Raw genomic sequence first — 12,973 nt, 5'->3', positions numbered from 1 at the left:
AATAAGTGCAAAATCTTTCCATTACACCTTCTCTGTATAGGCTCCACTTCTGGTTTTGGCTCACAATCAGTGATTTAGTGAACTAGGCTTAGGCCCCTTTCACATGGGCGAGAATTCCGTGCGGGTGCAATGCGTGAGGTGAACGCATTGCGCCCGCACTGAATCCGGACCCATTAACTTCAATGGGGCTGTTCAGATGAGCGGTGATTTTCACGCATCACTTGTGCTTTGCGTGAAAATCGCAGCATGCTCTATGTTCTGTGTTTTTCACGTTCAACGCAGGCCCTATAGAAATGAATGGGTCTGCGTGAAAATCGCATAGCATCCGCAAGCAAGTGCGGATGCGGTGCGATTTTCACGCATGGTTGCTAGGAGATGTAAGTAATCTGATAAAAGTCAATTTACTGTATTATTTTCCCTTGTAACATGGTTATAAACGAAAAATAATAGCATTCTTAATACAGAATACTTAGAAAAATGTGGCTTTAGGGGTTAAAAAATAATAAAATATTAACTCACCTCCTCCTGTTTGTGCAGCCGGCATAATCTTCTTTCAGGACCTGCCAAAGGACCTTTGATGACGTAACCACATGGTGAGCGCGGTGACGTCAGCGCAGGTCCTGCTGAATGAAGATAGAAAATTTCTATCTTCATTCAGCAGGACCTGCGCTGACGTCACTGCGCTCACCACAAGGTGAGTGAGATTACAGCAAAGGTCCTTTTGCAGGTCCTGAAAGAAAAAGAAAGAAGAGGATGCCGGCTGCGTGAACAAGTGGATGAGGTGAGTTTTTTTAGTTTTTTTTAAAACCTTAATCAACATTTTAGTAAGCATTCTGTATTCAGAATGCCATTATTTTCCCTTATAACCAGTTCTATAAGAACTGAACATCGGAACGCAATCGCAGTCAAAATTGACTGCAATTGTGTACCTACTCGCACGATTTTCCCTGATCGCAGATGCAACGCATCCGGACACGCTCGTCTGCAAGGGGCCTTAGGCCCCTTTCACATGAGAGAGTTTTCTGCGTGGGTGCAATGCGTGACGTGTACGCATAGCACCCGCACTGAATCCTGACCCATTCATTTCAATGGGTCTGTGAACATGAGCGTTTTTTTTTTCCACACATCAGTTCTGCGTTGCTTGAAAAATGCAGCATGTTCTATATTCTGCGTTTTTCACGCAGCCCTGGCCCCATAGAAGTGAATGGGGCTTCAGTGAAAAACGCATCGCATCCGCAAGCAAGTGCGGATGCAATGCGTTTTTCACTGATGGTTGCCAAGAGATGTTGTTTGTAAACCTTCAGCTTTTTATCACATGCATGAAAAACACATCAAAACGCATTGCACTCGCGCGATAAAAACTGAACGCAATCGCAGGCAAAACTGACTGAACTTGCTTGCAAAATGGAGCGAGTTTCATTAAAAGCACCCTGAACGCATCCGGACCTAATCCGTCACGCTCGTGTGAAAGGGACCTTAAAGTTGAGAACAAAACGGATCATCATTTGGAACATGTTGGAGTTTGATAATTTCTACGCTTTGAGTTCTTTCTAAGGATGGGTTCACCACAACCGATGGTCCCTGTTGGCTTCTGATAAAATAATGTTGCATGGTGCGCAATTTTTTCTGCTTTTTAGTGGAATCTACAACGGAGCCTCCAACTTAAGGTGTCAATAATAAAGTGGCATCATAAGCAATGTCATAAATAAGTATATTATAGCTTTATTAATTTCAAAGACATGATAACACACAGTATTATCCAAAAATAACAAAATGAACAGAATCATTCTTTGTCAAATACTGTACATATGCCGGAATATCAGTGCATTTTATGCTAATATTTATACCTTCATTTAGTCTGTATTAAAAAAAAAAAAAATGTAACTTAAATAGTTAATTATACATCATTTTCTAACTGTAAACAGCATGTGTATCACTGGATTATCAAGAGGCAGATACAGGGGCCGATATATAAACACTAGTGCAAAACTAAGTCAGAGGGGTTACCCTCAGCAGCCAATCAGGTTACTGCTTTCATTGTCCCTTGTAGACAAATCAGTTGTCATCCAATTGGTTGCTATGAGCAACACCACTGTTCAGTCTCGCCCTAGCTTTTATAAACCTTCCCAACAGTGTTGTATCTTTTTTCCCCAGCAGCACCTCCTTTCCTTTATTAACATTCTAAAAACAGGGAAGTCTATCAAAAAGCGCTCATAGGGACACAACTCCTTCTGCCCTTGGGAGAGGGTGTTGCACCATTTTAGACTTGGAGCATGCCCATCCCTGTACAAGATTGACATTGAAAACTGCTAACACATCTCAGTTTTTGCTAAACTTTTTAAAAATTATGGAAAAGCCTTTAAAATAGATGAGGAAAGAAGCTTTTTATGTAAAAAAAAAAAGAAAAAAAAAAAAGAAGAAAGGCACAAACATAAATCTTCTGGTAGCCTGATTGAAGATAATCCACTGTCCTACTGTGGTTTCTGAATTAATACTCCTGGTATATGTCAGTTACTGCTGGGTGTCTTGGTTTAGGTCTAAGTTCATGGTACACGTTGGCTACACCATAGGTAGCCAGTTCAGGGATGAAGAGCTTGAAGGTACCTAAACTTTGCTGGCCGCCTTAGAATGTCTACAGTATATGGGCCTACTAGTGGTCACCACATGATGGTCACCTCTTAATGCAGCTCTGTTAAATATAAGCAAAATACACCACTACTTCATTGTGAAGCATTTCAGTCCCATGCACCAGTTGTAATCTTCCGTGCTAAACTCAATGTTGCCTTCCACTTGATCACCAATATGCAGAATTGAAGAAATTTGAGGCGTCAGAGCTTCCAGCTAACTTCTAGGTTTTATTTCACCCAAAAAATTATTTAGCAACATTTTGGCTTGTGTCTTTCTGCTTACCCTTGTGTTTGTCTTGGCATGAGAAGATTTTGTCTGTGAACAATGTTATACGACAAGATAAATACATGCTACTTTTTATCTGGATCTCTGGTTCTTTAGGTTTCTTCAGTACCACTACTCAATCATCTCACCTTCAGGTCCATGTATATGGACCACTCTGCTGTCTGGACAGGTTGATTTACTCCGAAATGCTGCCTACTTCACTTAGGACCAGCAATGAGGTGCCTCAGTGATATCACTGGTTCTGTGCGACTAGAATAGATTTCTTAATCTTGGTAATAGCTAATTGAACAACAAGTCAAGATGGCTGCCTCTTGTGCATGTAAAAGGCTCAGCTGAACTTTAAAGTGGATGTCCAGATTTGAATTAATTTTTAGCAGCCCCCTTCCTCAGTGGATTAATAGACGGAAGCTTAAGTACCGGCGCCCCGGCGTTTCGGTTTGAAACACTCCGATTCCCTGCTTGTCAACTTTTGGAGTTAATGAAGGTCACGAATTCCACTGCAGCCGACTTGACACAGCAGTGACGTGTCTTCCAAATGACATAACTCTGGGGTCACATGCAACTTGGGCAGGCATGTCCTCACTATTGGCAGTCAGTGACCCCGTCCATTTTGGAACCTGACAAGCAAAAAAAAAAAAAGTGCGGTACTTTTTAGCTAAGCTTTGGAAGACTGTCAATAATTATGAGTTATGATACATAGCATTAGGGGCCCGTTGAACCGAAAAACCCAATTGCCTTTTCACTGCCCCAAATCAGGACTCCAATGCGGTTGGTAAGGAATATTTTTGGAACTCGGATGAGTTTTCTGCCCAGGTTCGGAGAACTTAATTCCCAATCAATGCTGTGTATCTGGGGGATGGAGCGGGATGAAAAGTGACAACTATAATGGGCACATTTCAGTTGTCACAGTTTGTAGCTCACCCAGCCATTACCAGGGGCCTGCGCAGTTGAAATTATAGCCCAGTGTAATATAAATCAGAACCAAAATATTACAGTAGTCCGTTTTTCAGACTTGTTCATTGGATCTCAATTGGACACCCTGTATGACACACCTAATGTAAAGCATTGTTGATGAGAGTGCCATTGGCCTGCTCAATGGTACATTACTTTTCTGTCCTCTACAATACATCAATTATATGCTCATACAATTTTTAGCTCTCTGCTTGTCTGAAACAAAGAGTCCTTCGGATCAGGAAAAAAATAAAATAAAAATCCATACATGTGTACACACAGACTGTACATACTACCACGCACTCTGACTCCTCTATTGACCTTGGCAAAAAGTTTGATGCCATGTCACTCACTCCCGGTAAGTTTGTGCATAACTTCCTGCAGAGCGATTGTGCCATGTACTACCTATTATGATATTTGTTATAGATTTATTCAACGCACAAGGAAAAAAAAAATACTGAATAGATAGCATTAACACAAGGCCAGCTCGTGCTTCAGATCTATTAATATATTAGAAAAGTGAAAAAGAACAAACAGAAAGAACTTACTGGCAATCTAGAATAAAACACTTCACTAGAACTACAAAGAACACTGGGTTTTCTTCATTTCACTCTTTGGAACATAAGAGGAAGGCAAAGCACAATCTGACAAAATGAATCCAAGTATATGAACAAAAGTTATTCGTTCCAGTCATCTACATAGTAGAGGCAGCCATTTTGTCAATCACTTGCCTTGAGAATCTAGCCCATGAAAACCAGTGACAGACACACAAGGCACTCAGTGGACCTTAGTGGCGTCATAGGTTTTACTGACGGTTTTGGTCCTACTAGAGGTTGGTATGGACAACCCCATCTCAAATTGGTTGCCTCCACTACCTTTAGCTTGGTTGACAAGTCAATAGGAAGATTTCTCATTCAGAACATCTCAGAAATTACATTTGTTTGTGCTTTTTTTTTTTTTTTTTTTTTTTTTTTACTATCTAGAAATCAATAAAATGAAAAAAGGTGTCCTAATCTAACAGAACACACAGCTAGCAGCTTGTTGCGCTTCAGCCTATGTTTAAGTCCGGATGTTTAGACAAGTTAAGAGGCAAACTTTTGAGGAAGGTTAAAAAGTAGGATACACAAATACTGCACTATTCTTCCCAAAACCATTCAATTTTCATACAATATCAGCAGTAGACAGTCACAAGGTCGTCTTTTCAAATGTAACTGCTCAAACTTTTCTTACTATGGTCTACAGTACAGGACTGTTCAGCAGTGACTAAGGCCTCGCCCACCCATCACATTGACACAATTACAAAATTATACCTCACATTATTTTAATAAGGAGATCATTGATAGACTCCATATATATGTGTTCAGTTTTTGCTTTATGGCAAATGGAAAGGATCACTTAGAACTGAGAAAGTAACCTTAGTCTTTGTTTCTTTAGTTCAGTTTGTCCTACCTCTGAAACAGCCATATAGGCATAAAGTAACATCCTGCAGTATGTTCCATACGTTACAGAGAAACTACATCCTGAAAGTTTTTACGCTTGGTATGGCTATTGTCCAATTTAGCCTTGGCATCTGGCTTTGTAGAAGCTGAAGATAGGCTACTGTCACTAGACCATGATTCAGAGCAAGCGTCTTTAGATTCTGTGAAATACTTTTCATATCGATAAAGGTATGAGGGCTTCTCTGGTAAAAGATAATAATGTGTTGAACTGGCCTTCTTTCCATTTTCTATAATAGGCAAAATACAAGGGATCTTATTGGTAGAGCCTTCACTGTTTTGTCTTTGAAGAGCTTTACTGCTAACATATTTTGGGTCTGGTGCAAAACTCTGAGTTGGGGGCATTACACCGTTGAGGTATGAAGGCAGACTCTTTGGGCTTGGTGTACGAGAGTTGCTCCTGGACAAAGGTTCCCTTGGTGGTACCTTCGGAGGTCGGTCCTCATCACTATATGTGTTTGAGGAAACTTCTGCTGACCACCTTCTGTAATCTGGCTTTATTGGCCTAGGAGGTATTGGAATCCTAGGTGGAACTTCAGGTTTGTCTTCATCTGAATTAGGAGAAGTCCTGTTTGCATGTATCCGAATAGTAGGTTTATTATATGATCCAGCTGGCCCAGAATGAGACCTTCTTAGTCTCCTGTGACATTGTTCAGGTTTCTGAGGTTTTATGTTTTGTACACATCCATTCTCTTGACATGTTGGGATTTCATCTGCTTTTTTGGGTGCAGATACTGACTCAAAATAGGCATAATTGATCTGCCCACATCCCCTGAAGCTTCGTCTGCTTGGAACACCATATTTAAATGCCAAAGGTCTTCCATCTTGTATGAGCAAGTCAGTCTCGGAACTTGTAAGAAATTCAACTTCACTATCTGCCTCATCTAAAGAATGATCTTCCGAAATTGGTAGAGGCGGTAAAGGCCTAGAGCTCCGATCACTAGACGGAATTGCATAAAATTGTGGTGGCCCACTTTTGACAGGCGTTGAAGGAGGGGTCCTTTCCACCACGCCATTCATTGACAGTTTCTTAAAGGAGGGAACAACTTGGTCATCTTCACAGTTTGTAGAATGTTCTATGATAGGCATTCCAAGATGAAGAAAGTTAGATTTCTTCATGCAGTTTTCAGAGCAGCAATGTCCATTCACGGTGGCTGACCTAGAATGTTGACCTGGAAAAGACAACCATAAAATGAACTCTTGTCTACATCTACAAGCATTATGTGCTAACATTTTTGAGAATTGTTGCATGGGCTTCAATTACAGAACAGCTAATCCATATGCAAAATAGGTTATATAAAAAGGAGTCTTAGAAGATTCAAGATACCATATTATTTGCCCTATAAGTGGGAGGGGGGGGGGGGATGTAAGTGCATCTTATGGGGCGAATACTAATGAGTGCTTCCATTACAGAAGTGCTCATTAGTACAGGATGACTGGAAAGCAGTGAACACAGCACTCCTGAGTACTCACCTCTTCCCGATCCTCGGCCGCTCCCTGTGCTGTGACTGTGTACAGCTTGTGGATGTCGGCGCGCTGTGCGCGTTCGGTCACAGCACAGCTCGCGGCAGGAAGTAAAGAAAGAAAGCTGGATGTGAGGTGCGGCCACGGTGTCCGAAGCAGTAGAGGTAAGTTGATTTTATTTTTTTCATCTGATCTGAGAATGGGGGTCATTCACATGGAGGTCTGATTTGAGTTCTGATTGCGGGACTTAAGTTCTGATCTGAGGTCTGAATAGGGGGTCATTCGCATGGAGGTCTGATTCGGGGGGGGGGGAATCAGAGCTGAGATCTGATGAAAAATATATTTTTTCTTATTTTCCTCCTCTAAAAAACGTAGCGTCTTATAGGGTGAAAAATACGGTAGTTATAGTAATACTTTCACTTTTTGTCTACAGCTAGATAAGAGGCCTATATACTTTTGAATACACTTCCTTGACTTCTAAGACACTACTTACCAATACAGGAAGTTTGCTGTTGAGCGGAAGATTTTATAACATAGGGCATAGAATCCATCCCATAGAATGTACTGCAACAGAAAAAAATATTATTAACACCAGAGTTATAATTATGATGGGCCATATTAATACTGCCACAATTATACATGTAAGCTAGCCCTTTAGGGGAAACCAACTTGTCTACAGAACTTCTAAAATGGATAGTGCCTATAGTCTGATTCACACATTTATGCCATTACAGCCGTCATCTAGTCTTGAATGGAAAAATTGCCATGTTATGTGGCTATAGAGAATAGTTATGTCGTTTCTTTCAGAAATAGCACCAGATTTGTCTATAGGTTGTGTCTGGTAGCTTGTAGCTCAGCTGCAACTAGGTGAATGCAATAACAGACACAACCTGTAGACAGCCCCTTTAAGGGTCAAGGAATACTGGTTGACAACACCTGTGGGAGCTAAAATAGTGGCTATACTGGTTTTACCTAGCCTTTACAAAAGTAGATGTAACTAAGAAAGGTCTTAACAGAATTTTGAACATGTTCTCTTACTTAGGCTACTTTCACACTTGCGTTCGGGGTTCCGCTTGTGAGCTCCGTTTGAAGGCTCTCACAAGCGGCCCCGAACGGATCCGTACAGCCCCAATGCATTCTGAGTGGATGCGGATCCGCTCAGAATGCATCAGTTTGGCACCATTTGGCCTCCGTTCCGCTCAGCAGGCGGACACCCGAACGCAGCTTGCAGCGTTTTTGTGTCCGCCTGGCCGTGCAGAGCCAAACGGATCCGTCCAGACTTACAATGCAAGTCAATGGGGACTGATCCGTTTGACGTTGACACAATATGGTGCAATTTCAAACGGATCCGTCCCCCATTGACTTTCAATGTAAAGTCAGGAGTCCCCTATTAATATACCATCAGATCAGAGTTTTCTCCAATCCGATGGTATATTTTAACTTGAAGCGTCCCCATCACCATGGGAACGCCCTATGTTAGAATATACCATTGGATTTGAGTTAGATCGTGAAACTCAGATCCGACAGTATATTCTAACACAGAGGCGTTCCCATGGTGATGGGGATGCTTCAAGTTAGAATATACTGAGAACTGTGTACATGACTGCCCCCTGCTCCCCCCCCTGTATTCAACTCATTGGTGGCCAGTGCGGCCCCCCCCCTCCCTCCCTCCCCAGTATTAAATATGACCAGTGCGGCCCCCCTCCCTCTATATTCATTGGTGGCCAGTGCGGCCCTCCCCAGTATTAAATGTGACCAGTGCGGCCCCCCTCCCTCTATATTCATTGGTGGCCAGTGCGGCCCTCCCCAGTATTAAATGTGACCAGTGCGGCCTCCCCTCTCCCCCCCCCTAATTAAAAATCACCCCCCCCCCCATCATTAGTGGCAGCGGAGAGTACCAATCGGAGTCCCAGTTTAATCGCTGGGGCTCCGATCGGTAACCATGGCAACCAGGACGCTACTGCAGTCCTGGTTGCCATGGTTACGTAGCAATTTTTAGAAGCATTATACTTACCTGCGAGCTGCGATGTCTGTGTCCGGCCGGGCGCTCATCCTACTGGTAAGTGACAGGTCTGTGCTATAAGCAATGCGCCCCACAGACCTTTCACTTACCAGTAGGAGGAGCGCCCGGCCGGACACAGACATCGCAGCTCGCAGGTAAGTATAATGCTTCTATTTATTGCTAAGTAACCATGGTAGCCAAGACTGCAATAGCGTCTTGGCTGCCATGGTAACCGATCGGAGCCCCAGCGATTAAACTGCCACCAATGATGGGGGGGGGGGGGGTGATTTTAATTAGGGGGGGGGGGGGGAAGAGGGGAGGCCGCACTGGTCACATTTAATACTGGGGAGGGAGGGAGGGGGGCCGCACTGTTCACATTTAATACAGGGGAGGGAGGGGGTCTGCCCCCTCCTGCCTGGCAGCACCTGATCTCTTACAGGGGGCTATGATTCTCAAAATAATTATGCGGATCACAGCCCCCTGTAAGAGATCGGGTGCTGCCAGGCAGCAGGGGGCAGTCATGTACACAGTTCTTTTAGTATATTCTAACTTGAAGCGTCCCCATCACCGTGGGAACGCCTCTGTGTTAGAATATACTGTCGGATCTGAGTTTTCACGAAGTGAAAAATCAGATCTGTAAAAAACAGTTATGCAGACGGATCCGTTCTGAACGGATGCAAGCGTTTGCATTATAGGAGCGGATCCGTCTGTGCAGACACCAGACGGATCCGCTCCAAACGCAAGTGTGAAAGTAGCCTTACTGGGTAAATTTTGATTTTAAGGAACCAACTGAATTTTATATTGAAAAACAAAAACACAAAAACAGTGGAAACCAAATGGACACAATCATAAGTAAAAGACATAAGTCACGATACGTTCAAATGTAGAACTGGAATTGTGGTCATGACTTATGATGCTAATATGATCAGAGCCTTGAAGGAACCAAAGACTAGTCTAAAAAACTTGTCACCCAACCCCACATTTTTTATTTTTTTTTAACTTAGGCTGAACATTACATCTGATTTTAACTGGAAGATTTGGCTTTACTGTGTGGAAGGTTATCAGATCCCATTACTTACTTTTCATACTCGTTATGATTTGCCCAACATGATTTGCCGCACATTAAACCCTGTGCACTGTGCATAAAGCTGTTTTTCAATGAAACGTCTTGAGATGCAAGCCCAGCTGTTGTCATTGTGTCTTGTTCCTTGTAGACATCAGCTATTCACAAAGAGCTCCAGACATGGGATCTATGAGCAGCTGTCATTCCTTTAACTGCAAGAAATACAAAAAATAAAATGATTATTCAAAGATATAAGAGTCTAAACACATGGCAGATATAGGATGGGTGTGATATTACCGCGCCAACATACTTATGCAATTTTATGCAGATTTATAAGTCACACAAGCCTAGTATTCTTCTTCATTATCAAGAAGTGCTTGGCACTTAAATTACATATAATTAGAGCTGGTTGCACATCCAAGGACATTTCTCATGAAGATGATCATGCCTAGGAGTATTACTGATCTACATTAGATACACTATGGCCTGGATCTGAATTCCAGTTGTTAACAACCTGATATGGCCCACAGATGGAGGACATTAGGAGGCCCATTGTTGGAGGACATTAAGAAGCACTCTCCAATATGTTCTCAAACTGCTCTGCAAGCCCTACAGACAAACATTAACTCCTATCTGAAGTGTGTCAGACACCTACTCAGTATTTAGACATAACACAGCTAGACAAACAGACGGCCGGTGGAGATTTGTGTATAACCAGTCCCTTCAATAAGAAGCAGAACTGGAGGAGGATTGAATTTGCCTGGTCAATTTTTTTTAATACATCTTGGCAGCTACATAACATTACATCTTCCTGAATGCAACCTTGTTCCCCCGTCCATCAACCTGATAGACAACATCCATACAGAGCAATCTGATTCACTTAGCGTCTACATACATCGCTTAGAAATGTTTGCATCATATGGTTCATATATTCAAAATGGTTTCTGGAAACTCTTTGAACCCAAGGTAAAATAGGCCATTTAAAATACTGGGGTTTTCTTATGTGGAAGAGGGGACTACGGCCCTCCTCAGGCACCAGGGTTTGATAGTGACCGCTACCTCTGTATCCCCTATAGTTACATCCCATGCTTGGACATTGAAATTATTGCCATTATTCCTTTTGAGGACATCATGGTAAGGACTGAAATGCTTTTTGAATAAGCTGTGTGGTAGCTTGTTAAATGGGTTGTCCTCTGTTAGAAAGGTCTGCAGATTGGGGACCCGCGATCCCTAGTGATCAGCAGGTGTTCAATTCCCCTAGAGCACCACCACAGGGGAAATTAAACATTACATAGTTTTCATTGACGTCATGGGTCCTCCAGAGCAAGAGACACTCTTGTTACTGTAGTTGTTCCATGCTCTGTCCAATAGGTGGGGGTCCTCAGAATAGGAACCCCCACCCGCTGTTATTAACTCTTGAGTTTCTCAATAGAATATTTCAAAATAGGCTTTTTAAAGTTACATGAAACTAATTGGGCAAAGTGGTCATTCATTCTGCTACCAAGCTCGGGGCACCTGAAGAAAAGGTTTTTTTTTTATGGCCAGACTAAAATATAATCAGGTTTGGAATTCTAGACTGTAGTCGTATTGTGGCAGCTTGAGGTTCCTCAATGTGTAGCAGTACGGCATTGCATTTGGCTCCAGCAGCGTTTTGGTGTCCGCCTCCAGAGCGGAATGGTGACTGATCGGAGGCAAACTGATGCATTCTGAGTGGATCCTTTTCCACTCAGAATGCATTAGGGCAAAACTGATCCGTTTTCGACCGCTTGTGAGAGCCCTGAACAGATCTCAAACAGAAAGCCAAAAACGCCCGTGTTAAAGTAGCCCTACTCAGAAATCTGCTTCAAGGCATAAATCACAGAGCTCAACTTCTCCGTCTATTATATCCTGCTCCAGATAGTGTGCACAAATCGCCCGAGAGGTTCACTTTTATACTTTATTTGGACATTTTAGAAGATGCCAAAAAAAAGAAAAATCCTAATTACTGCGTTTGCACTTGATCCACTGCATTAGGCCAGATTTTTATTTTGAAGGAGAATTGCCATTAAAAATACCAGAGTGCTGTTCCAGTGTGTACAGGCGTTTCTAGGAGACTCTGATGGAAAGCATAATTGGATCTGACCATTTATCATGAAGTCTCTTGTTTTGACTGCTGGCATCAGACTTCATCTGCATTTTCTTCCATGTATGGGCTTCTAAGACCATGGTTTGTTTTTGTGACAAGCACAGAGTCCTGAGCACAAAATGTTCTATTCATCATCCTAATGGTGAAGCTGATGCTCAGGATAACATTCTATATGTAGAACCAGTAGATAGAAAGATCTGTTCACACTTTGTGAATTACTATGAGCGTATGCGCCAGAAGAGCTGCCAGCGCAAACACCGAACATATCCATACGGCCCCAATTATGGCATGATGTTTTTGGATACATTTCTCCTTCTAGGAAATAGTGTCGTAAACTACTATGGGGTCAGTGATGCCTCTATAATGGTGTACATTGCATTCTTGCATTAGAGGTACACGTCTAGCTCTGAAGGAGGTCTCAAGTGAAAGCCCTAGTCCAAATGACATGTGTCCACCCCTCCCTAGTCTATGAGGCTGACCAGAGTCCATGCCTGAATGAATCATCATGCTGCTGTAAAGACTGGAGGAAATAATATTTCGCCTTCAGTGTTATACTATGGGAATGTGTAACTCTGGAGCGTTAACGTTTCACATTGTAGGTTGTAAAGTCCAACCGGTGAAGTCTCTTTGGAAAGTCTTGAGAGTACACATAGGTTATGAATTAAAGGGGCTATATGTTCCTGAAACAGTGCCCCCCCTTGCCCATGGGCTGTCCCTGCTATTGCAGCCTAACCCCACTCAGGAGAATGAGGTTCATTTGCAGTACCAGACACAGTCCATGGACAAGGTTCTCTTTCCACAAGAAAAAGATAGACATTTATTTTAGTACCCAATTTTCTAAACCAAAGCTCTGCTTGTACATTAGGGATTTGACTTTATAGCAATTCCCTGCAATATATCTATTATCAGAAACATCCGAGAGACCAATCTAAATGTCCAGGTCTTCTGTCGTAGCTCAC

The 12,973-nt window shown here is 42.5% G+C and overlaps 1 protein-coding gene across 2 annotated transcripts in view; it reads right to left on the bottom strand.

The window, feature by feature from the left end:
- Window positions 1-1,699: 1,699 nt before the first annotated feature.
- Window positions 1,700-12,973, bottom strand: part of ERRFI1 (ERBB receptor feedback inhibitor 1) — a 28,751-nt gene continuing 17,477 nt past the window's right edge. For both annotated transcript variants that reach the window (XM_040429175.1, XM_040429184.1), the window contains exons 2-4: window positions 9,906-10,101; window positions 7,318-7,388; window positions 1,700-6,532 (exon numbers count right to left, since the gene is read on the bottom strand). In XM_040429175.1, coding sequence (XP_040285109.1) covers window positions 5,367-6,532; window positions 7,318-7,388; window positions 9,906-10,021 — 1,353 coding nt within the window. In that variant the 5' untranslated portion in view covers window positions 10,022-10,101 and the 3' untranslated portion in view covers window positions 1,700-5,366. The remainder of the gene's footprint in view (window positions 6,533-7,317; window positions 7,389-9,905; window positions 10,102-12,973) is intronic.

The sequence above is a fragment of the Bufo bufo genome, chromosome 1, assembly GCF_905171765.1.
Source record: "Bufo bufo chromosome 1, aBufBuf1.1, whole genome shotgun sequence".
Classification (NCBI taxonomy): domain Eukaryota; kingdom Metazoa; phylum Chordata; class Amphibia; order Anura; family Bufonidae; genus Bufo; species Bufo bufo.
The sequence above is the reverse complement of the archived record's forward strand: the minus strand, read 5'-3'. Positions and strand labels throughout refer to the sequence as shown.